The 26,994-nt window shown below is 42.0% G+C and overlaps 1 protein-coding gene across 6 annotated transcripts in view; it reads left to right on the forward strand.

The window, feature by feature from the left end:
• F13A1 (coagulation factor XIII A chain) overlaps positions 1–8,607 on the forward strand; it is a 68,375-nt gene extending 59,768 nt beyond the window's left edge. For all 6 annotated transcript variants that reach the window (XM_063161210.1, XM_063161201.1, XM_063161217.1 and 3 more), the window contains 2 exons: positions 2,649–2,785; positions 6,659–8,607. In XM_063161210.1, coding sequence (XP_063017280.1) covers positions 2,649–2,785; positions 6,659–6,803 — 282 coding nt within the window. In that variant the 3' untranslated portion in view covers positions 6,804–8,607. The remainder of the gene's footprint in view (positions 1–2,648; positions 2,786–6,658) is intronic.
• The last annotated feature ends 18,387 nt before the right edge of the window (positions 8,608–26,994 follow it).

A 26,994-nucleotide genomic window follows, 5' to 3' on the forward strand; every position in this document is an offset into this window, starting at 1 on the left:
CATTATTATATAGTGTATTGAGTGTCCCTACACTGAAGAGAGAGGCTGACAGACGCACTGGTAGTGAAGAGCTGAAATAATCTCAATGGAGGAAAGAGGGGAAAAGATCTGAGAAAGCTGAAGAAACTCAAAGGGTAAGAGAGATTACTCACTCAAGTCACTCAAGCTCTTTAAATTCTTCAAAAGTTTATTATGTTTAAAGCAACACAGCAGAGGGGCCTCTTGCTGAAAAATGAAAAACATTGCTATTGAAGTGATTTTGCTGGGAAAGCTTCCACAGGTACTGTGGAAAGTTTCTCCAAACTTGAATGGGCAGCACTGATTCAGGACAATGTCTTGGGACCTCAGTGCTTTGCTGCCACTCTAAATGTACTGCCAGTGGTGTTCCCCGAAAGTTGGAGTGTTTCTGCAGACCTATGAAAATGGAGAAGAGTAATGCCTGTGATACTACAAGGAGCATATGCTGTATGGCAAAGACAAGGCATTTTAACCTAACTGGGATTAACTTAACAAGCCCCTTTAGCTGGGATTTAAACTTCTCAATTCATAACCGAGCATCCAAATGAACTTCATTGATTTCAAAAGCACCAAGCCTTCGTCTGCTTTGAATGATGGAATTTGGATATGCTTTTTTCCTAATACTAGAAAAAAGAAATCAGAACACATGTTCAAGAAACTTTATATAAGTATGAATACAGCTCTGTAAAATTCAGGACCTTGAAAGAAATCCAGCTTTTTCCCTCTATATATTTATTTGAACTAATGCTCAAGTTTCCATATAATAATTTATGTAGCAACTGCAAAAAGAGCTTTTTTAGAAACATGGATCAAGACTACATCAAAGTTGTCCAAAAAATCTACTCTGTTTTATGGTCATTAGAAATACCATGATGCTCTGATCAGATAATTGTATTTTCAGTACTAAGCATTCCAGAGAGGAGGTAAACAAGACAAGCAAACTCTACTTCAAATAGCTGTCTCCAATAACCAAATTTTAAAATAAAGAATTCTTTCAATTCAATACCTAAACTGAACATCTTCTACATCATCTCAGATTTTCAAGTTCAAAATAGTTTATCCTCCCTGCTGGTCTGAAGAAAGGATTTTTAGCATATAGAATAGACTGTTGTCCAAAACCCATGTTTCTGAGTAAAACTAAGTTTTTCTCTTTTCTGTTTCTTTGTGATGCATGAAAATACACTGAAATTTTAAAAGCTGGAATTTTTAAGGGGTATGTGTGTATGTGCACATGTGTGTGAGCAGATATTGATAGAAGAAATTTTGATTTATTTCTTTTCAATGAAATTTGAGATAGTTTATCTGTGAGATAGTTTATATGTGAAGTTTGCTTGGTGGATGTGATTGGCAGACCAAATATCTTGATGTGAGAGGCAGAGACAAGAATGAAAAAATGTATATCACATTATGTCTTCAGATGAACCTTTGGTCTTTGTCTGTTGGTCTAAGGGGATTTTCAGACTCAACAGCTGAGGAAATCACACCATATTCTAACCTTGAGATCAGGTTACAAAAATAAGACCAGCAAATACATATCATGGTCTCAGCTGCAAGTCTGGAACTTCAGGATCATTTTGATTAACACCCAGTGATCTCAAATGGTCAGTTGAAATTAAGAGGTTATAGGATCTCTAATTGAGCCAAGACTTCTGAAAATGCCAGTGATGTCCTTTTGCGTATTCAGGTGGCCAAATGCCATTGAGAGCTTAGTTGTATCTCCTCATTTTCTCCAGTTATTTTATTGGTTTTTGGCACAGAGTAATCCCTTAGACCAGAGTCTATGTAGCTTTTTGCAAATGTCATACTTCCTTAAAGTACCACTTTAAATTTATTGACAAGGTACTTGATTTTCTTAGTTACCTTTCTCAAGACCTTTTAAATCAGTTGATGGACCATGAAGTGGGCTGGAAGATCTGCCAGCCATAAATTGAAAACCCTTGCCTGAGCAAAATAAGTTCACATTTTCTGAGAGAAATGCTGAATTTCCAGAAGGATAAAGAACCCCAAATCCCCATGCATGTAGCTGTTGTTTAAAAACACATTTGTTTGAAGGCTTACTATTTTCCAATGCTAAATGTACTGCCCTTTTGCTTACATGGGGTTTGAAAGAAAGCTAGCCTTCAGGCCTCCATAGAGCACATGTGCAAGGTTGAAAACCCTTCGGGGCATGAGAAGAAAATGCAAAAGCGAGGGGAAAATGGGCATGACAATTTTGAGGGTGTAACCACATAGCCTGGTGTTTCTAATTTAGGGTAGAAAGACCTGCCCTTCTCTTCTGGAGCTTATGTCCTGAGCAGATCCCCTCAGTGCTGGTGGGGAGCCTGAGGAGGGGGGCAGAGTCTTGGGGAGAGGCCCCATCAGCTGGATTCACCCTCAACTGGGTCCTCAGCTCCAGAACTGTACATACAGATTTCTAGTTTTCTATGGAGATGAGGGCCAGCCTCTTGATCTGCCACGTGGTTTGAGGGAAAATTACAATGGGTGGAAAAATGTACCATCCAAAAATTTTCTTCTCACTAGGCTTTCTTTGCCTCCTGCAATTTTGCTGTGTGCTCTGTTCTTCTGCCTTGCCAGTACTGTGTATCTGTCATTATCAGTTTCTGGTGCATTGTCCTTTCCTTGTCTTGCAGACCAAAGGTGAACTAGTAGCTGGTAAAGAAATGTCTGTGATTGTGGAATTCACCAATCCTCTGAAACAAACCCTGGAGAACGTCACACTCCGCCTCGAGGGACCTGGCATGCTGAGAACAATAAAAAAGCAGTTCGGGTAGGAAAGAAAGCACAGCCAGCTGGGGGTTTGTCCCCTGCTTGCTCACAGTAGGAAGCTCACAAGAGACACTTAACTAATGCTGTCCTGAGTAATTTAATTCAAACACTCTCTCTGTACTTTAAAATCCAATACACGGGGGAGCTATAGGTCTCCATAGTCGGTAGAAGTTGGGCTATTCAGAGAGATTGTGAGAGCATTTCATCTGCTCAGTACCAGGGCTGGAGGAATTGGTAGCGTTTGTGAGTAGTTACTAGTGCAGCCCAAGTTTACTTTTTCGCTGTATTACATTACTTTTAGCACTTGACAATAGCACCTACAAGCTGCTATTGCAGAGAGGAAGATTTATCCCGCACTTGAAGTGTTTACTGCCGCTCACTCAGCATGTGCAAATCGAGTCCTGTGCTGTTTCTTGGAAAGGGCTTTTCTCTGCTCATGTTAATCATGATTATACAAGACATTCAGGTACCTCAGATGATCTTTTCAAGCTCATGTCAAGACACAAAATGTGTGTTGTTTGCAGAGCCTTCTGGCATAGCTGCGGCATGTGTGTGAGCGCACAGCTCCCCCCAGTAGCTCCACTGCACAGGGCTGCCCTGGCACACAGGCATGTTCCCAGCACAGGCCACTCCCAGATCTGAGGAAAAGGAAAGCCACCTTCATTATTCTCAGAGTCACACCTTACACTGATACCATGATACCCCTATGCTAAGCAAGTTGTAAATCCTCTTTCCGTTTTAGTTTGGTGTTATGAGCTTAGCATTAGCCAAGGGTATATAACAAAGAAACTTGGAAAATTTTGAGGCTATGGGCATCTATCTATCTGGGCTTAGTATCTATCATTACCTGAGCTGATGGTCCCCAGGTGTGTGTAAAAGGAGTTTGAGAAATTCCCTTGTGCTTCAGCAGCTGCATAAATTGTCAGCATCCTCTGCAACCAGCAGGGGAGGTCTGATCCTGACTGCACCTGGGACAGAGATAAAAAGATCAAAACCAATCTCCAGAGTAGAGCTGATAGAAAAATAACCACGAAAGGGCAACATACTGTGTTTGCTTTGTGGACAAGGTATGTCACAGGTGCTGCTGAGCATGACTCAGCATGGTCCACAAGAGTTACACCAGTTGTGGCAATAGCCCTCATTGCTGCCCAGCTGTGCCAGCCTCCCCTGTTGTTCTGCATCCTTTTCAATCCAAAAGCTGCTGGGGACTGCCCTCACCTTGAAGGATGCAGAAATTATCAGGTGCATCAAAGGCACAAGAGTTAGGGGAGAAAAATGACTCACAGAACACACGTCATTTTCCTTAGAGTCACCATGTTTTCCCCTTTTCAGTAATGCCCTTGGCAACATTGAAAATGGAAATGGATCAGCTCAGTCATTTTAAGATTTAACTTCTCTGAGATGAATGTAGGATGCAGGTGATACACACGGAGGACAGAGCAAGGGGCAGTTGTAGTTTATTTAAATAACAATCACATTTGTCTCCATGCATTCAAAGTGATAAATGGCTCCAGTGTGTTGATGGCTCAGCATATTATGCAGAATCATTAATCACTAAGTTCTCTCCCAAGAAAATCAGATCAGGGTGGCTTACTCCTTTTGCAAAGAGAATTGAACACATTCTAGGCTTTACCCACCCTTTCAACACTTCCCTATTTACCAGAGACTGTTACATAGGGGATGGAGCTTTTTGTTCTATGTGGGGATAAGGTTTTTGGCCTCTGTGTACTTTTCAAGTAGTTTTTCTGTATCACTTGAGTGGCTCCAAAAAACTGATCATGTGTGACCTAGCTGATACAACATTATTCTGGCAATGTAGTGGCTGCAGGGCTTCAGTCTTGACCATTCATAAAGTCTATATATAGATAAAGACATTGATATTTAGCTATTAGCCTCAGACAGATGAGGAGCATGAGTTATGGAAAAGCCTTTGGCAGCAGCAATTCTTACTCAGGGCATAGTCTTTGCATGACAAATGAGAATTAAACAGGCAGTGATGGATAGTGCTAAAACAATTAAAGCCAAGCATACTTTCACACTAGCAGGTAAGTAATTTTGGGTGTTTCTATATGTCAGAGCTAAGCTAGTATTAGCATCTGTAGTGAGAAGCAACTTGTTCTAGGAACAGGACAGTAGAGAGACAGGAAAACGCAGGTTTGGTTTCCCAGCACAGCTTTGTCTTCCTGCGCATGCACACACACAACACACATATATATGCAGTGAGATGATTTCACTATAAAACAAAGATGGTAGTGCTACCCCTCTCTCACTGGAGCACTGTGAAACTGTGGCCCAAAAACCTTCATCCTTAGGGAATCTGGACCCCCAACTGCTCAAGAAGTCTGCACAGCAGAATTCTATAATTACTTCTTCACTTTCCATTCAGATGGAATGTGAAGAAGTAATCCCTTGCAGATAATTCCCATAAACTCTAAAAGGTATTTTACTTTCTTCAGCAATTTAATTCATTGGTTTATCATAATTCCATTTTAGTGGGCACCTGGTAGATGCAAGCTAACCAGCTATAGGGAACAGAATCTCTCTCATTAAAAACAAAGATAAAAAGAGGGAAAACACTTGCTAGAAGTAGTCTGCATATGCTCACATCAAAAATATGATCTTTCTCTACTTGCTTTTTTTTTTTCCTAAAAGTGGGTACATGCCCCAAGGTACCTCTATCAGTGTATGCAAAAAGGAGCTGGAATACCTCATTTTACCAGGGGCAGACTTGCACTGAAACAAATACTCAGGTGGGAGGATTCCAGGCTAGCTCATTTAGAGCTAATTAAAGTTTCTTGTCTCATGGCAATTTGTGCTGAGCCTGGGCAGACATTTCTGTCCTGACCCTGGCATATGATATGACACCTGAGAACCAAATCCTATCAGATGAGAATTTGAAACAGTGACTGAAGAATAGGCTTGCTTTGCTCTCACTTTGTTCTGTTGTTTTCAGGACACTGTAACCATATGAGATAAGAGCAGTGAACTTAGAACCCTCTTATTTAATGCTGAGGAAAAAATAATTCATTTTCATAAATAGGTCCCCACTATACTGCTTTTTCCATTGCTTCCTTTGGAGCAGTTGTATCCCAGCATCCACCAAACACAATCAATCAATCAATAAATATCAGCCTTTAAAATCTGCACACAGAACCTTGTGAAAGCACTGAGAAAACACAGAAACCCAATACCTGAGACTGTCCATGCATCTTAATTTTAGCAAAAAAAAAAAAAAAAAAAAGAAAATGAAAAACAGTGCAGAGTGCTGTTATTTTCCATACGAGTTATCAGGAGTCATACATAATGTAAAAGAGTAACCAACAACAGCAGGACTCCCAAGAATATTTTAACTCGCTTTTTGGACATGAAGAAGTCATCAGAAGGGGCCACTGAGGCAATCTGCTGATGGCAGGCTGGTTCAGGGTAGGAGTGACTGAGGGGTTGAACATCTCATAGGGTTTGCAGAGAAATGGCCTCTACACCTGGACTTATCTCACCGCTTAAGGAATCACCACCAGGCTATAGGCTATAATAAACAGAAAAAATGGAATTATAAAGTAGAAAAAACATATTTTAGATATAAAGAAGGTCATTCTGAAGGTGATCATGAGAGGAAGTGACAGGAGGCAGATGAAAATGGATTCAATTTGGAAATTTAAAATTAGCCTGGAGGAAAGGCTAGAAAAGGCTTTAGCAGGGTCAGTTCTGAGGAATAGAAGATGGAGAGAGTAATTTACATGACGTTTATGAGAATGAGTGAAACATAAAATATTTGAGACATGTTATACTTATCTACCTTCAGTTTCTCCAGTTTTGTGTCAGGTTGAAAGCATGGACTGACTGCAAGACTGAAATTTTTCTTTTTTTTATTCAGGAGAATCCCGATGAACTCTACATTGACCTGGGAGGTAAAATTTACCCCAATGCGAGCAGGTTTACGGAAGCTGATTGCAAGCCTGAATTCTGATGCTTTGAGGCATGTGTATGGTGAGCTGAATGTCCAGATTCAGAAACCATGAACCAAGGTGCTGCCTTCTTCTATCATTTAGCTATATTTAAAAATATCATGGTAAGAGGTGGCTGATGGAGAGTTATAAATCTGCTTATTGTTATTTTGGTCATCCTTCTGCTGAAAAAAATTGATAAAGCAAACTAATTGGTATGACTGAGGAGAGTATAAAAGAGCACCTGGATGCTGAATGATTTAAAATTAGCTATATGTAATTAAAGGCAATTCTAGGTCATATTATTTCTGTAGCTCACTTGTATTTATGGTCTTTTGCATTAGTGCTGCAAGGGAATTTGAAAAGCTCCATTCGCCAGAGTAATCTGAACTTTAGTTTTAATTAAGGCCTGGTATTTCACTGAAAGGGGAAAGAAAAAAATAAAGATCCCAGTGTTATAAATTCTTAGACTGAATTACACAATGTTATGGTAGATCATTCGGGCTGCAATAGAAACAGGTATTTCTAGCTTAAAGGGTCTGCTTTATCCTACAAATTAATAATGTTCTGGTTAGTGGAGAGCTCACTTTGCTGGAAGCATCTCTCCGGATGTTTTATCTCCAGAATATTCTCAGCCTCTTGTTTTGTCTTACAACTTCCCTGTGCTTTTTTTCCTACTCTCTCATGTGTGCAGGCACTCACACAGACTCTCTTCATACCCTCATCAGACCCTGTATTTAGTTGGTGTGCTTTTCCTCTACTTTGCTGGGTGAAAATCCAGAGTTTTTCTGCCTCTGCTCAGAGTTTATCACACAAAACCTGCACTTTCTGGTCATATCTCTTGTGTAAGACATGTTTCTCTGCCTTTTTTTCTCTCCTGAACCCAGCCTGTAGACCCTTCTCCCACATGAGTGTGTCAGGAGTGTTTGCTGTCCCAGAGCAGTCCAGGCTGGCAAATGGGGTGAAGGAAAGAGGAGTGGAGCAGGGAGCCTGAGGCTCTTCTCCTGCCAGTGCCACAACCTAGCCAGTGTCCTGCACTGGAGCTGGAGGTGACTTTAAACTACAAATATGGGTATGAATTTAGATTAAACAGTACCTGAAAGTTCCCAAGAATCATAGCTAAAGCAGAATGAAGACCTGTTACATGAGTAACCCCAGGAATACAGAGGGACAGAATCTCATCTGGGAAAGGAATAAAGATGTATCCTGAGAGTCAGAAAATTACACAAGCCCCAGCAACTCCTCCCCTCTGGCCACAGTGTGTATGTAGGAGCAGATCAGGTATTAACAGCACAGGGGAGCTGGCTGAGTTTCTAAAGTTAAAAGGAACACATTTCTCATTAAACCCTGGGGCTTTACTGGATGGCCATGTCATTTGTGGTCTCAGTGAAAAGCAAGGGAGACGCCTTCCTTCCCTTCTGCTCCTCTTGTTGCTGCACATTGCCCATGGTACTTCTGCAAGACCTGTAACCAGCTGTGAAAGTCGTGGGGGAAGAGAAATGCAGCTCTTTTTACTAAAGTGTGGGAACAAAGCAAAAATTCATACCACCTGATATAGTCTGGGACTACCCCAGAATCCAGGAAAACCAGATTTTTGGGGGCTTTCGCTTCAGGAATGGACACACCTTCATTTTATACAGCCTATGTGACCACATCAGAAACTTTGCCATGTCAAAGTCTTGTGGGGTAGAAGAGACTGAACAATGTATTGTCAGTGCAAGGTGACAATCTCTGCTAGATAATTAAGCAGTCTTACCAAGCTCTACATCTTCTAATAAAATAATCCATTTTGTGCTCTTGCATATAAACCTGCTTTCTATTCCAGGCATTTTATAAATACAGTGTAATAAGAATTCAAAATAAAGTGTGTCTGATTGCACTTGTGTGTTGTGTTCTGCATTTTGATCAATTACTTCTACATAGCAGCACTGTAGACACCAGTTGCTGCATCTTCATTGTAAAAATTAAAAAATACACTTCTGAGCCATGTGTCTTTTTTGGTGCAAAGGAGAAAAACTCATATTTATTTAAATGAAAAATTATATTACAGGCTAATTTTAACTGTTTTCCTTTGGTTCTCCTTCTGTTCCAACAACTGACTACCTAATGAATTGGAGAAGGTGATGATTTCCAGAGAACATCACTAGTGCCAGGAAAAAGGTTCCCTGGAACTTGTTTTAACTTGTCAGAGACCATTAAGGCACAAGTTTGCCCCTAATGAAACTTTACCTATGTCCCATTTTTAAGGAGTGCTTCTCTCAGCGAAATATTTCAAGTCATTTTACTAACACACTCTTAGCTGAATGACCTTTGCCAGGAGACAGGAAGTGTTTTACTTATAGTTTATAGAGAGGTATATTGATGTGAAGTGATGGCTGGGAACAGAGACCAGGGATGTCAGCAGCCCTTGGCACCACCTACCCTCTCACAAAAATCTAAGGAAAAAATGAGGATGGCTTCTAGGATTTCAGCCACTCACCAGCCCGTGCATGGGCTGTCACATCAAACACAGGTAAAACCTGACTGGAGGAGAAGGGAGTGCTGTGATTGCACTTTGTGTACCTATAGGGTGTGATCAATAAATAATGAGGACAGATTGGTGACCTCAGATTGGGAGGAGCTCTGAACCGGAAAAGAGTTATAGAGTTCAAATTCTTCAGCTGAGGGTCTTTTTTGAGAGAGCTGAACTGGGGTCCTCAACGCAACCATCACAGCTCAGAGATGCACTGAGGAGGAAACAGTCCAAGAGCAAAGAGACAGAGCTGAGACTTCCAAAGTTCTCACAGTCCAGCTCAGAGATGCTAAATGCAAACAAGTCATTCCTGGAGCAAACCTCATTTGTTTCATCCAAGCTGTGGGGCAGCTTGCTTCAATAGCCATCAACTTGTCACATTCCAAATCCTGCTATGATCAAAAGGAGACACGTCTTACATGCAGACCTGGGAAGTATATGTTGTTAGTCTTGTTAAAAATAATCTAATCAGAGAATTATTAGTAGCTGGAATAACTAGGATGGTATTATATTCTTGTATTTTAATACAATGATACTATCATTTATAGTCCAAATTATATTAGGTACACATAAACTTTATAGAATTCTCCATTTTCTCTGCTTTTATATGGATCTCTACACTGCCCCTGTGATGTCTCCAAGCTGGATGGGGGCATGTGTAACAGCAAGTCGCCAGTGTCCCAAGTCCTCTACCAAGCAGAGTCTGATATTAGTGGGAAGTCTATCTTCCTCTTCACTGGGATAATCACAACAGAAAATTTCGTCCTTGTCACCCTATGATACATCAGAGGTCATTTTTACAGACTTCTTGTACACACCATGTCTTGTTCTTTTTTTTATTGATTCAGCTCCGCAGCAGATCCTAATTTGCTACGTGATGCATTTTACTTGTGTTGGGTACTCAATGTTAGGTCTCCTTTATTACATCTAGAATTTTTCTGACCTACCTCCTAATGTTGCAGCCTTTGACAACCACTTATTAACTACTGGTGAGCTGTTTGTAGCCTGAGGCCTCTCATATCATCCTACACCTGCACTGTCAAGGCCCCTGTTACCATCCCATTCTAGTGAACCTTTATGCTGCATTTTATTTTGAGGTCATGAACAATTCATTCTACAAGGAATAAGTACCTGCACTTACTGTTCTACTAGTTACAAAAAGGACATATAACAACAAGAATTTCACCATGCAATCGGATAAAGCACAGCAAAAACTAAAAGAAAGTCGGTAGTAGATAACAGGGCATTAGATAATTGCTTTTGCAGGTAAAAATCTTGACAAGCCCCAGTGCCTGTGCTGCTAGGTTATCACCAAGCTATGACCTTTCTCAAGCAATGGCACATCTGATTTGCACACCAAAAGGCGAGAACATGACTGAGCATTGACTTTTCTAGTGACTGGTACTACCAGTGATAATTGGTTTGAACTGAAACTAATCAATAAACATTGCCAAATCAGTGACACACCTGGTCCCCCACCGCTTTCTTCTGCTGGGCACTCTCCTTCCTGCTATGCCATTTTCTCAGCATATTGCTTTCATATTTGTCCTTGTTTTTCCCAAGGAGAAGGCTGTGGCTGCTGGTGCTAACTTCTGAATTTGAGTGACGGCGCAAGAGAGGAAGACAACAGAAGACAACCAGATGAGAAGAGGTGAGGAAACCAGAATGGATATCCCTGTTATGAAAGAGGAAAGTCTAAAGTACACTGTAAGTGTTGATGGAAGGAGAGGAATTGTCTTGTATATTGGAGCTGGCACGATAGCTGGATGAGAAAAGGAGACATGAGTGTGCTCTATGAGGGATCCAAGCTGGGCTCAGCCTTTTCCGTAAGTCTCCTGCAGCCCAACTCAAACAGGGTTGTGCCTGTCTGGTCTCTGCAGGATTAGCCTGGGAATAAAAGGGACACCTTGCTAACACTCATGCAGCTCCTGCTCAGGTTTTGGCTACCACAGAGTGGGCACAAGACCCTGACATATGCTGGAAGCACCACTCAAAGCCACAACAACACACAGGCAGGACATGATTGAAGGGGAGGGGAGGAGGTCATTATGCAGCTGCCATCACCTGCAGCTTGCCGTCCCTGCAGCCATAATCCTGCTGTATTGATTGTGTGACCGTTTCCTCAGAATCCACTAACTTATGGAAATGGTGTAGATCAGGCTTCCAGGCTGGAAGTTATAAATACATTGGCTTACCCAAAAATCTTTTGAAGTGGATCCAACAGCAGGCAGACTGATGAGACATTTTTGCCTCCAGGTGTGAAACAGGGGACACTCACAAAGTTATGGGGGAGGAAGAATGAACACTCTCACTGTCTACTTGGTGACTTTTATGTTCATTGCTGTGTGAGTTCTGAATTATGAATAAGAGAACTGCAAGTTGGAAACATCATTAATTAAGTGATGAATCAGTGAATTGGCATGTTAGACTGATTTGTGCAAAGTTTGAAGTGTCTGTTTTCTTTCCTAGTGTGTTCACAGAATAGAGTTTAATTTAGGTATTAATTTTAATGTATTTTCCTGTAATTTCAAGCAATCAAAATGCATCATGACAACCCTAATGGAAGGAGTGGGAAACATCTGGTCTAGTGAAAACTGTAGTAGCAATGAATGGTGTTGCAGATTCAAGTATTTTGCTTATGCAACAGGACTGTCTTGGTTGGGCACAAATCCAACATAGAATCTCTGTTTAGTAGCTTTGGTGGCTCTTTTTTTGTGGTCTTTGAGAGCTTCCTTAGATTTTGGCATCTACCAAGGCAATTCCCAAGCGTGCTATCAACAGATATCATCAAATATCTCGTATTTACTTTGAACCTCATTCTCCCACTGACCTCCTTTGACATCCTGTGTCTCTGGTACTGGGAGAATCAGAGAGACCTTCTTTCCTCCCCAACACGCAACCTATAGTTTCATCTACTTCTGAACTGCATTCCACCCACATCACATCTTCTTCACTTTAGGAATCCTATCTCAGTCATTTTGTTCATGTAAACTCTTCTGTGCTTGCAACCAGTCTTGTTTCTCTCCTCTGAACTTCTCCCAGCATTATGTCACTTTAAGTACCATTTAAACACAGCAGTTTCAAGCAGCTGCATTTTGAAAGGACACTGCTAATGAGTGACTGGCCTACCTTTGCAGGGAGAATGAGGATCTCTTGGCACTCAGATTCATTAAGTTAAACCTGGACTCAGCTGTGGTTGAAACAGATTCAAAACAAGCCCTTGTTGCAAGATCTGTACCATAAAGGTTGAACGCATTTTGTGCATGCATTGTTTCATGAAATACCTCTGTTCTGTCAGAGAAGTGTGACTGCCCTTGAAAAGACCACAGGTCACCTTTCTACAGCAGTGTATGAACAGTAAGTAGGGCATTAACATTTGAAAACCAGCTGATCTCTTTCATCACTATGTAGATTCATAGGATTATGAGATGTGCTTAAATGTTATCTGCATGCTGCCCTTCTTCAAAGTAAATATGTCTCAGAATCTCTGTGGTTGTATGGTGCTCTAAAGGTTGTTTTATCTGATTACAAAATTCCTCTGCTTGGAAATAACCTGCAGAATAATAGTGAAATGCTGCTGTGAACTTCAGACATCTGCTCAGAAAAAAAAAAACCTGAGAGACTAAGGGGTAAATCCAGTGAGCTGTAACTCAGTTTTAACATTCTTCAGCTATATTTGCATTAGTAAGTTTTACAGGAACAGATCTTTAGAGTGAAGCTGCTGGCACTGAGTTCCCAATAGCTACACTGTATTTTGGAGGGTTTATGCTAGACTTGCCATCTCTGGTCTGAATGGCTGTGAGACCTTGGAGAGCCTTTTGTTGCACTCTTCAATTCAATCACTCTTCAGTCAACTCAGATAAAACAGAGCTGATCCACTGTGTGCTCTCAGATCACTGTGACATGAACTAGAACACTGTAAACCATTTTTTCAAAAATGTGTTACTGGTCAAAAGATGTGAGGAATGGTCAAGAGCTCAACATCTGTGACAGCTGCATGACAAAGATCTGCCTGGGCAATGCAGTCTGAGAGCATGGAAGCATTCACAATTTCTCTGTGTAGATGTACTGGTACAAAAGTTCTCTCATCACTGTTGCTAACTCCAACGGGAGGTACAAAAAGTGCACCTTCAGAAGTAATGGTAGGAATGTTTGGTAGACCAGCTTTAATTAAAAAACTCTCTAGTCTCCCACAGGTCTGGTTTTGTATCAGCAGGAATGGATGGTGCTCTCTCCAGAGTGGCACACTAACACTGTGTGATCCCTAGAAGTATCTTTATGCTGATCTGGCTGTATCTGTGCTTGTACCAAGATGCATGCTTTGGGAACTGATCTCCTTTTAACCAAATGCTGCGCACTTCACTAGTGATGCACGCTGCCTCCAAATCCCCTTTGCAGCTGGAAAAGTTTGCCCTGCTGTTTGCTTAAAAGTTTGTTGGGTTTGTTGTCCTTTATAGAACAAACAAGTTGAGCTAATTTAGGGACTGTTATAAAGATGATGTTCCAAAGCCTCTGCTGCCTAAACAGTTTAGTTTGTAGGAAGACATTTTCCTTTACTAAGATAAGCTTTGCACACAGCCATTATAAACCCCACTGCAACATACTGATGAATTATTTTCTGCCTTTCAACTGGTTTAAGTTAGGTAGCCACAGCTTTTGCAATATAAAACAATACTTTGTGCTCCAATCAGCTAGTTCTGGAAGAGCTTTTAAGTAATAAAACCTATTCCCAAAGCTCTGTTGACCTCATCAGCATTACTGGTGCCCAAGAAAAAAAAATACCTTTGCGTTCAGAGACTCAGCAATGGGGAAGTGTCATCATCAAACTGCAAATTAACTTGCATCCAACTGTGGTTACAAATGAAAGTGTGAGATTAAGCAATGGGAAAAGCTACCATTTTGAGGAAAAGATTAAAAAAAAAAAGGCAGACTTTAGATGAGAGTATAGGAATTTAGGAAAGTAAAAGAACTTCTACCTGTGATTTTTACATATTAAAAAATTGAGTAGCAGAAAACAAATACAGCTAGGAACAATTTTTTGAGGGAGAGAGGCCAAAGAGGTTGTATCTAGAACAACATAGACACGCCAGCAGGAAAACTGATTATGCCACTCTCTTAATCTGTAATTCCTGTCACCAAGTGTATCTTGGTTCCTTTATATCACTGCTCAAACAAAGAGCAGACAAATATGTCTCTTCCTGCAGAACAAAAGGGACTTTATGGCTCAGACCCCTTTTTGAGTGCTTTTCATCCACAACAATTTGTGCAGCCTATGGGTCTCTTTTACACAAAACCTCTACCTAGAAATTGGTGCTTAGAAACAAATCATAGACTAAACTGATGATGAAAGTGCTCCTTGACCCCTTACCCCAGTCCTTTCTTTGCTTCCTTGGCCTTGCTGAACTTGGGGCAGAAAGCTGAGACACATTGCAGAGCCCACAAAAAGACAAAGCAGGGGATGTCTGAGAGCTGAAGGAGAGAAGGCAAAACTCCTGGCCAAGATTCAGGGTGTCTGCAGTCATTGCACTGGTGGTGGGATCCCCCCTTCTGAAACATCTGTGGGAACAGAAGCATGAGGCAGGCTGGCTGTGCTAGCAACTTGGAAGTGGGAGTATCTCATTCTGCTTTCAGTGGGACTGGAGTGGCTGAAGTGATGGGCCACTGCAGTAACCAAATTTACAATTACTCAATTATCCAGTTATTATAATTTTTTATTTTAATGATTTGGTATATTAATTGATGTTGCATGTCTGGGCAGTTGAACACTTCTATCTTCCAGTCGGATCAGGGCTTTCAGGAAAATCAGAAGCCCCACACTGAGCCTACCAACCTGGAGCTTTGTGAACCATAAACCCAGGGTGATGGAAGTGAATGCTGGAAGTAAAGGCTGATGTGGCTGGGAGGTAGCTGAGATAAGTTTGGTAACTGCCTATACCAGCAGATACCAGAAATCCTTTCTGCTCCCCTTTGCTTGGTCTCATCACAATCCTTGGTGAGGGGAGACTTTTGACTTTGTTCTTCACCTCTCCATCCCTTGAAAAGAAAATAATACACATGAGGAAACACCAAATAATGAAAGATAATGGTGTTTTTCCTCTTCCTTTTTTATTTTTTGTCCTTCATTAGTTTTGAGTTGTATTGTTGATGTCTGGCTAGGTTACGTTTACTATTGCAACACACCCTAATAGGTTCCTGGTAAAAGACGTGGGCAATGAAGTCAGCTCCAGGAGCTCTTCCTAGGAGTACACCAGAAAAGATAAAAAATGACACAGAGAAGAGCAGGCAAATCTTCCTCAGAAATGGGGTTGTTGCTTCTCTTGCTGTCACATATGTTGACTTCAGGAGATTGCCAAAAATTAACTGGAAAATCAAGGGAAATAATGGGAATAAAATCAGAGAACCTGAAGAAAGACAATAGCTCCATAATATAGGAATTAACTAAACCCATTCCTGAAGTCAGAGAAAAGGGGAAATATTTCTGAGGATCAGTCATTTGCAAGGGAGGCAATAATGTCAACCAGATAGAGTTGGATGGTGATTCAGGATAAAGTATCTCTGCAGATGATATTTTGGCATCTTTGTGCAAGTCTGTTCTCTGGTTTTCATCCTGTTTTACAGCTCGGACAGGAAGAATAAACAAGCTTCAAATTAAAATCTGTATGATGATCAAAAAGTCCTATGTTATTTTTTTCCCAAAAACTTGACATGGACTGTGGATTTAAAAATATGTATAAATCAGAAACATGGTATTATTACTCCAGGTTATAATAAATCCTGTATGTAACATAGAATTAGACAGAGGAGTAAAAGTTATTCCATATGTAACGTCTCCAGCCACAACCATCCCAGATGGTTGCTTCCAGTGAGGGTTGATTTACAGTGAGATACAGGGCTGTCTTTCAAAGGTACTGACTAAAAAGTGCTTGGCTCCTGCTGACTTCAGTGAAAGCACATGGTCCCTCCCAGGACAAGTCATGTCTTATCAGAACACATACAAGACCATAGATAATGTGCCAACTTTTAAAGGAATCGGTATTAACTATGTTTTGTTGTGCTGTAAAGGCAGGTTAAAGTTATATCTAAAGCAGCTGCTGTTGCAGGGTTGGACTGGCTTACATCAGGTCTTGGTTTGGCTTTGTGCTCTTTATTGACTAAAACATAGTACTTGATTGCAACAGCGAGATCTACTTTTAATTAGCCCAAGTTGGATGCTTGTATCCTGGGTCTTTGATAAATTTACTTTGATACTAGTGCAAATGCTGAACACACCATTGCTGTGTCATCTTTGACTCAGAAATTTCTCTTGAGAAGAACATCAATTGAGCATTTCTGTGCGTCAAGCACAGTAAATCAACATCCCCATACTCCAGTCAGGTTTTCTCATTTCATCAGAGACCAGCATTTTTACTACTGCATCAGCCTTGAAAACACTTTTCACCTTGTTTCCTCTCTCAACACTTCTGTAAGTCATCTTAAGCATCTCTCTACACTGGAGGCTGATCCAGAATGGCTCAGAGTGATGTGGAACAACACAGTTAGACAATTTTTGGCATCCTAGAAGTATGTATAGTGATATTTTGATGACTCTAATTCAAAATTAGCCACAGCTCTACCTCCTTAAAAGCCTGTTTTGTTCTATTGTCACAGTCTTGATGGTTTCCTACTACCTCTGAGTCAGTCACTTCAGCTGATGATGATGCTGAAGTATTGCCTACAATTTTCCCTTTAAACCGATACACCAATTTTTGAAATACTAGCACACATACAGGTTGTTGATACGAAAATTAATCAACTTTGTGGTAAAGTACATTACATAGCCTGTAGCCTGAATGTTAAACTGGTCCCCTGGATGTTTGATGGGAAGATCTGTAATAGTTTTGAGGTGTGAGCCTAGCTCTGTTTGACTCAGTAACCTTGAGTACATTATTGAGATCCCAAACAACTCAAAAACAGGCACTGAGATCTAAAGGCAAGAGCACCATAAACTCAAGAGCCAGTGCTTCTCTTTTGCCACCTCTTCATTTCAAAAACTCTTTCCCTACAGTTGTTTTATCTTAGAAGGTCTTTCAAGTCATTCAATTTAAATGCTTGGTCACCATCAACCAGAGTGCCCTCAAGGTCTCCACAAATGCATTATACACATGCACACACATGCTCACCTTCAGGCATCTTCAAAGCACTCACTTACCCAGGGATGTTGAGCCCTGGCCCTTTGGAATGTATCAAGTTGGTAAGAAAGAGGCTTACTTTTTTTTTTTTTCAATGCCTATTAATGAATGTATAAAGGGCTTTCCAAGAGCTACTGTGAAGAAATAACCTAATGTGTCACATGGCAATAATCAGGCTAAGGGTTCATAGAAGCAATAACAGGATCTGACCACTTTCTACAGGGTTAATATTTTTCTGATAACTCCAGTCTATACCATGGTCTTTGCTGATCATTCTTCCTCTTTCTCTGCTGTGTACTTGTCACAGAAGTCCCTGCCCAATCTCTCCATGTGGGCCCAGGGGTACACTTAAGTACTCTTTGCATGAGAATTATCATCTGGGATGGAGCCCTTTGGGTTTGGTGCTCATTTGCTGAATTCCCTGTGCTAGCAAACATAATATGCAGAATTCTTGCCTGTGCTTTAAAGACCTGCTTACATCTTAAAAATAACTTTTTAGAAAACAATTCTCCTTTACCTTTTCCCCTAAGCCAAACAACTCACTCACGTCCTGAGTTATATATATCTTTTTTTCTTATGCATTCCTAATAAAGGCTGTGGTATTTTACTGGGAAAAGCTTCTTGCTTGTCAACAATTCCTCCTCTCCTGCAGCTAATTTCCTCATTGGGATCACAATTCTCTGCAATATCTTCATTGATTTCTCCTGCAACTGTTAATATAACTTAGTTCTTTATACATAATTATCTGTAAATGTAAACTGGCAGGATTTTAGAATGTGACTAGCGATCTCTGCAAATTCATGCTGCAAGAAAGCTCATTTTCCTAGCGAATATTCCTCTGCCTTCCGAAAATAAGTTTTGCCCTCTAAAGTAGTTCAGGCTGCATGCCCATGATAAAGCTACCAAGTACCTACAACTCATTGGCCTACAAGTCCAAGTATGCAGCTTCATGTCCAACTCAGCACACTGGAAACACCCGTAGCATCTCAACCAAGGCTGTGCTCCCAGTCCCCTCTGCTGCTTTCACGACTGCTGCACGAACCTTTGCAAGGCTACCACCCCAACCTGCCTCCCCAGGCACACATACACCTTCTCATCCTCCCATACAAAGCCTTCAACACTTCACTTTCATCTGGTGAACCTGCTAGCAAGGTTCCCAAACAGATGGCAAGTCTCGCGCATGAGACAAATTTCTATTTCTAGCCCCATTTTGCAGAACACAAGAGCTCTGGAAGAGGCTTGCTCACAGCCTCGCAGTGAAATCACGGAGCTGCGAGAAGCAGACGGGTTCTCGGACCTCCCCAAGAGCCATCCTCCAGCCCTGAGGCCAGCGTGGGCTCTGCCCTCTTGACAACAGCTCTGCTGCTCTTTCAACCACTGCTGGCCGGCCACCCCAGGAGCTCAGGCTGTCCAGCAAGCCAGCAGTCATGCCTTTGGAAACTGAGTGGCCACAGCTCATGAGAGATTAATTTTCAGTCTATGTCTGACCTTCAGTCATAGGTTTCAAATCCCTGCATTAGATTGCAAACATGCAGCATACAAGGAACAAAAGGTGACCAGAGAGTGCAAATGCACATTGACCAAAGTGGAGAGATGATCTCTCCTCAAATTTTTTGTTGTTCTTTTGTTTTAATCTGGCTATGTGACATACTGAGAGGGTCTCATGTGAGGGGAAGTGGTTTCATTTCCTCTCAGAAAGGGAAAGTTTGTCGACACAGCAGACAGTGACATCTTTATGCTCTCTCCAGTGCCTGGAAAGTTGTTTTGCTTGTGAAAGGCAGCCAGGCTGGAAAACAGAGAGGAGGTCCTTGATCCAAGGTATCACTGAGACCCTCAAAGGACAAGTGGATGTCCTTACTCTCTCTGCACAACATAAGTGAAGTGATGAAAATGGAATTGCCACACAAGGGCTGGGAGAGACCATCTGAGACAACTTCCAATTCTTCAGACAGAAAGAACAGCAATGAAGATCTGGAAAGGAGGGTGCATTTAGAGTTGCAGGTGTAACAAGCTGTTGGGAGAGCTTAGAACTGAGCAGTTAAAAATCTCCTGGGTAGGCAAGAAACACAGGATCTTGATGACTTTGGTCACCACAGGTGAATGGATCCACTGGTTGGACACTCTGTGTGCAAAGAAAAACACCTGTATTATGGTGGCTTTGAACAGGTGTCTCGTGGGAGTGGATCCTTCACAACGAGTTTTTGTAGGCTGTTTTAATAAATCAAGAAAGAAAGCATATTCTGACCAGCAATTCCTTGTTATTATTTCAGCTAACTGCGAACTCTGCTACTATTTTGGCTCAGCCACCTGCTCACAAAGCTTAGTTTGTTGCTAAGTGTCAAAATACCCTAAATCAGAACTGGTGTCTCAGCTAGCAAGCAAGCAGCAGTAACACTAATGAGTCTGCAACTTGATTTACATACAGGATCTTGGTGCCTGCTACTATAAGAACAGCAATGATAGAGACTAGGAGGTCTGCATGAGCTTAAACAGAAAAATCTATCACAATGATGATCGCTTTTGGGAAAAAACCCCACACATTCGGGGGATTTAGAACATTTTAGTATCCTATATCCTCCTCCTGAATTACTGAAACTTTATATTCATGCTGACTTAAGAAGTCAGTATTTTTCAGACATGTCCCAGGAATAGCTTTTAGACATTTTAGGGCTTTTTGTTTTTCTATTTTTGACTAGGAGTAAGTATTTTTATGCAGAACAAAGCAAAGGTAATTTTGAAGTATTTGACTCTAGAAGCATTATGGTCAGCAGGTCAGAATCTGGCTGCCAGGATGTTTGGATTATGGCAGCACACCAATTTGTTCTTCTTTGTTTGCTCTGCTTGGCTCTGGCTGTGCTCTAGTCAACAAGGATTGGTTGCAAGTCTCATTAACATTGCTGGAAAGTGTTCATGTGTGCAAGGGATGAGGCTCCAAACACCCGAATATTCATCAGCAATGACTCAGAGACCAGAAGACATTAACTCATAACAACACAAGTGCGGGGCAGATGCTCCCAGACACAATTTGAAGTCTGGGATGGCTGGGGGAATTCATTACACAAACCAGCTATGGTGGGCCTGCACCACTGAGAGTTGAGCAGTGGGACCAGCAGGGAGCATGGAACATCCACAGATTTACCTGGGGTTCCTTTCCTTGATGACACTTAAATGCACAGTAAATGCTGGCATTCAATTTTGACCTTCAATCCATGAAAGCATAGTGGGGAAAACTGTGGGGGAAAAAAAAAGATAATAATCCCTAACCCTTTCTTTACCTTGTTCAACCAGCAGACTTTACCCCACAGGCTGCCAAACAGTACAGGCCTGATCTTCCTCCTCTTCCTCCACCCCAACAGGAGCTACCAACACCTCAAACTGTGTCATTGTGGCAGATCTGCCTGGCAAATCTGCTCCCTCCCAACAAATCCCTCTGGCAAAGGGAGCTTGCAGGCATTTGCAACCAATGGACCCAATTCAGAGAGAACATCAGAGCTGCTGGAAACAGGCAGGATTGGGGCAGAGGGTCTCAGTTTGGGAAGGAGGAAAAACAGATCAGATAAGAGTGATTTGCAACACCCAGAGTCTGAGCTTACTGGCACTCTAGCAGCAGTAAAACAACATCTCATAAGGACACTTGAGGCTTCAGTTGCAAAACCACACCTGGCTCAGCAAAGCATCAGAGCACTTGGTGATGTCTACATATGAAATAATCACATGCATAGAAACATGATGGAGCATGTTCATCTTGACATGGGAGTGTTGGAAAAAACAAGGCCTCCTAGGGGGAAAACTTGTTATCTTCAATAATGAGGAGAGGAGAGGAGAGGAGAGGAGAGGAGAGGAGAGGAGAGGAGAGGAGAGGAGAGGAGAGGAGAGGAGAGGAGAGGAGAGGAGAGGAGAGGAGAGGAGAGGAGAGGAGAGGAGAGGAGAGGAGAGGAGAGGAGAGGAGAGGAGAGGAGAGGAGAGGAGAGGAGAGGAGAGGAGAGGAGAGGAGAGGAGAGGAGAGGAGAGGAGAGGAGAGGAGAGGAGAGGAGAGGAGAGGAGAGGAGAGGAGAGGAGAGGAGAGGAGAGGAGAGGAGAGGAGAGGAGAGGAGAGTGATAGGGTGGAAAAGCAGTTTAAAGAACTGGAAACAGTGTGACTTCCATATGTAAATGGCTTTTGTGGAAGTTCTCCCAGTCTAAGATAATTTTCCATGGAGGAGTAAAAAGAAAAGCATTGCTTAAGTCCCTTAAAGGTGGTGGAAGTAAACTGCACATCAGTACTGGTCTCACCCTCTGCACACAGGGAAGGAGGATCCATTTTTTAGCAAATTAAAGCCTTGGTGCTGAAAGTTTGTCTTCAACTTTAGGCAAATAAAAACACAAACTGAGCAAACAAGCAAACAAAAAACAACCAATCAATCAACCAACCAAACAAAAAACCAAGCCCAAATCATAGAGGAAGGAAAAAAATGGAGGAGGAGAAGGAGATAAATCTAACAGAGTCATTCCCCTGCATAAGAAGCCCAGAGACTTAGCTCCACTAAACACTGTTGATAAACATATGTAGATATTCAAGGAGAAACCCTTTTCCCACTTCTGCTGTGGACTTCAATGATGCCACAATTTCATGTGTTCTGTTGCAAATGAAGTGTATAAAAATTCAATGCATAAAACCCATCACAAAAGAATGGGCCAAAAGCAAGGAGGGTTTATTCTTCATCCTTATATAAAACTGGACACTCTGTGCTGCAAAAACACATTTACAAGAGCATTTTTGACATGGTGCACAGGAAGATAGCTTCATATATAGCCATCAGTGAAATCAAGAATACGAATAATGCCAATTCTCTTGCCATAAAAAGCCTTACTGTAAGAGCAAGAAACTAAATAAAATACATGGACTACCTCCTTTCTCCAACACACCATGATGTACAGTACAAAGGTATTTAAAACAGCTCTAATTAGATAGAGTATAGCTTGAAAATGTCCTGAAAGGACACAATTACAATAATCAATGCAATAATGTGGGATAAGACCTTGCATTATGCCTAGACCTGCACCTTGACTCAAAAGGATTTCTCTCTAAGCAGAGCCCTAAAATCCAGGTTGTTTTGCATTCTGAGGCTATGTTTGACAAGCATATGAAGTAGCAGCTGCTCCATCATTGCTCCATTTCAGATGTCAAAGTCTGACCCTGTCAAACCCACTCACAGCCTCACGTGTTCTGGTGAGGAGCTGGAGAAATGCATGGACTTATTCACCAGAGCACTGTTCATTCATAACGAAGTCATCTGTGCTACCCACATCCATTAGCCAGAATCTGAAATACCACACAGAAAAGCAACTGCCTAAAATTTTCATGAACTGAGGTATTAGTCCTTGAGACATGAATGGAAAGAGAATCGGAAGTGTGCTTGTGATGATGAGTCATGGGTTTAAGAGGATATTGCCAGGTAAATATTTTTTGAGCCTTCCTCTTTCTATTACCAGCACTTATCTCGCTGCACCTGTGAGAATCTGCAGGCCTGCATCCTTGCCTGGCAAATTCCAGCTGAACACCTCAAGCCACCATTTCCTGCTCAAAGGCTAAATGGTCACATGGACTGAGAGTGCAGAGTGCCCTTTAATGTAAAGGATATTGCAGCACCAGTCAAGAGGTGTTCAGCTTTTCTGGACATGCCATGAACCAGGTGGTGGCAGAAAGGCACTCATCCACCAAAAGTTTCTCCAAAGACTGGAGAACAATATGGCATATGAAGGGTCCATTTTCAGGAGGAGCTTCTACACTGAAACATGGGGTAGCCCTTCAAATGCTCCACTCATGACATGAGTTTGTAGGAAAGAAATGAATGTTTCAACAAAGGTCTGAAGAAGACAATTACATGTAAAACCACCTAGGTTTCCAGAAGATTCTATATTAAGACATATAGATGAATTCATGCTATCATCTAATCAGCTACCCACCAGTGATGGAGGCTGCACAAAGTGGCCAAATTGCCCCATTTCCTGCTCACCCTTGTGCTGGAGTATCTACATGAAGAGAACAAAACCTACATTTTGGGAGTGTTGGCTGGGGAGAGAGATCTTTGGATGTCCCAGTCAGTCAGCTGGTCGTCACAGTTTGGAGCTACACCTCTCGCTTCAGGTAATGAGGAGTTCAAAAGAGAATTAACTTTTTTCTTTCTCAGAGAGAGGATATCAATGAGAGGAGCTGGCAAATCCAGACAGGTGGAGAAAGGAAAGAAGAGTCTGCTATGAGAAAAGAGAGGGCACAGAGAAATGAGAACTATTAGAAGGGATGGAGTTGGAAATGATGGAAAGAGAAAGAGGAATCTCAAGGGTAGGCAGCAGCAAAGGTGTTGCTAATCATGGTGCAGAGTAATACGGAAGGTTATTGAGACAGAGGACTTTGCTGATGTACATGCAGAGAGCGTGTGCTTCTTGTCCCTTGTGAGGATCACAGTGAGTTGTCCCTTCTGCCTTGGCACAGTTTGGGTGAAGGACCTGGATGACCTCAGGTGGACTGGGTTCTCCTACCTAACGTCAAGTTTTCCATCAAGGTAGGCAGTGCTGACATACACCAAGGGCACCTTGTGCATGACCAGCAAGGCCAAGGTGTGTGAATAAATTTCCTGCACACATTGCACACATCAGTGGTGTCCCACTGGGCAATGGAGGGGACAGGATACCCCTGGAGAAGACAGTGTGTCCCACTGATGGTCCCAGCACAACTGGGGTACGTCATACCTTCTGCATGCTGTAGTGGCCACTTGAGGTACCTTAAACAGCCTCAATCTGTGGCTTGGGCAGCAGTGCATGGCTTTGCAGCTCTCTGCAAAGTTCACCTGCCCTTGGACCTGGAAGGCAGCATAAATACACATAACTATTTCCCAAAGTGGAGACCACAAGTACCTCTGAAGGGAACTTTTCACATCCAGACATCAGTGGGCCACTGACAGGACAGAGGCCTGTACAGGTGCAAGGTGCTCTGGCTACTAGAGGGATCTTATGTCTCTATTATTGCCATTTGGCTGAAGGAGGGGATTGTCCCATTGTACACCACGCTGGTGCAGCCTCACCTCAAGTCCTGTCTGCAGTTTTGGGCAAGACAATATCAGAAAGACACAGAGCTATTAGAGAGCATCCAAAGGAGGGCTACAAAGATGGTGAAGAGCCTTGAGGGGAAGCCATATGGGAAGGGGCTGAGGTCACTTGGTCTGTTCAGCCTGGCAAAGAGGAGACTGAGGGGAGACCTGAGGGGCAGACACTCTGTGGTGGCCAGTGACAGGGCCTGAGGGAATGGCCTGAAGTTCTGTCAAAGTAAGTTTGGGTTGGATATCAGGAAAAGGTTCTTCACTCAAAGAATGGTTGGACACTGCAACGGGCTCCCCAGGGAAGTGATCACAGCACCAAGCCTGACAGAGATCGAGGAACACTTGGACAATGCTCTCAAGCACATGGTGTGACTCTTGAGGCTGTTCTGAGCAGGGATAGGAGTTGGACTTTGATGATCTTGATGGTCCCTGCCTGCTTAGGGTATTCTATCATTCTGATTCTCCCATTTTTCCAGAGGTGATGCAGCACAGGGTAGGTGCATCCTGAGCAGGTGAATCCTGTGATGTACAGTGTGGATGCCCTTGGGACAGACAGCTCACGAGGGGTGAGGACTCAGCAGAGCCGGGTCCATGGGCAGCCCTGTGTAGAGCAGGGCCATGAGCCTAAAGTCACCAAGTTCACCATTCCCTGCCTGCCAACAGCCATGCATTATCTTCCATTCTCTATTGAAACAGCTAAGGCTGGGGCCACCTGCCGTACTGTGGTCCATGACCACAGTTGATGGGAGATGAGTTGAATTGCAAAGCTCCATCACTGAATGGTAACTCACCATAGATTAAGGAGCGGGGGGCAAGGGAGAAGCATTTGAAAATATTGCTGTCACAGCCCTCCCCTCTTCCTCATGTTTTCTTTTCTCTCTAGATCTCTAATAAAAATCTTAATCTAAGAATAATATCACAGAGAAGCCTCTTGCATTGACATGTGAAACAATTTTTGCCTAAGAGCTGCAAGATATCATCAGCTTGTGGAGTCTGTCAGAAGGTCAGCTCTGTGACTGAAGTTTATTAGCAGGGCTGACAAGGTTGTGCCTGTCTGTGCCAGCAGCAAATCACAAGGTTCCTGATTCAGTCTCTAACAGCAGTCCTGGTTCCTTGTTTTTATTGGTAGGACTGATTGAGGGCACTGTAAACCTGTAAGTGAGCAGTCCAAAGACCTGAGTTAGAGTAAGTGTAACAGCTCTGTAAGTGTGTGCAATGCCCGTGATTCCCCTGATTTGCTGAGATAGGTGCTCCAAAAAAAAAAAGGAGCATGTGAGGTGATACACAAGAGAAGTAGGTTACCCATGACTTACTGGTGTTCTTTAGCTCTCTTGCCTCTAGAGAATGGCACTCTTGGAAATAGCTGTCATGCAGACCTTATCAGATAAAAGGCAATTTGCCTGGGGAAAAAAAAAAAAGCTTTATTTACTGAATTCTGATGCTTTGTACCAGATGACTCATTGTCACACTTCTTTTCCCTCTTCTCAGTGAACTAGAATCGTGTAGCAAGTTACTTTCATCCATTATGGCTTGTTGATAAGATGAAAGGACAAATTTTAAACTTTAAGATTCTGCTTATCCTGTAAGAACATAAGAACATAATTGTTATCCTATATGAGCATCATTAAATTTTTCTTTCTGGTCACCTGGTTGGCATTTTGAGTTGAGGAGTGCCACTTAGTATTGGTGACCTCAGACCTCAAATTTATATTTTTTATAAAATTTGGTTCTGGGGCATCTTTGCATTGGTTCTGAGGCCCTCAATTTGGGGGAATGAAGGTTGCTTGAAGCCCCCAGCTCTGCTTGATGGATTTTAGCCAAGGACATTTGCATAAATATAATTCCTTGGCTATGATATTAAAAAATCACACAAATTACAGTTTTCCCTGTTGTTTCCCAGAGTCTGGTCTAGCTCTCTAGGAAGCTGGCAAAAGGATTATTTGGTTTTAATTAGAGTTGGATAAAGACTTAGAATACAATGGACCAACTATTTATTTTGCATGGAGTCGACAAAGTACAACTGGCTTCAATAAAGATGTGCCAGTTTACAGCATGTGACAAACTGACAACAGACAGTTCCTTAACAGCTAAAAAATGCACTAACTTTACAGTCACAGGCTGATGTCAGGATTTGGGTGTCAAAATATTTGGATTTGGGCCATTTGAGGAAACAGGTAGGGTGAATAATGAAAACCAAGTGAATATTTTTTCTTAATAGTTCCATTTCTGTTATTCTTTTATGTTAGGTGTCAAAATCTCAAATATTTTACAGATGAGACATTTTGGTATGTGCTAGACTGAAAGAAACCCAATCTAGTACGGACCTTCTAGTAGAGCATACACCCCAGCTTTTAGACCAGAAGCAGTAATATTTGGTAGATTATGAAAGCTAGGCAGACAAATAGACCAAGCTCTTAATTACATATCCTGGAGAATTTCTAGATCCTGTTAAATTGATTTATTCTATATTTATGAAATGAGAAAAAGGTCCACATGTGGGAGGCTCAATT

The sequence above is a fragment of the Melospiza melodia genome, chromosome 1, assembly GCF_035770615.1.
Source record: "Melospiza melodia melodia isolate bMelMel2 chromosome 1, bMelMel2.pri, whole genome shotgun sequence".
NCBI classification, from domain to species: Eukaryota; Metazoa; Chordata; class Aves; order Passeriformes; family Passerellidae; genus Melospiza; species Melospiza melodia.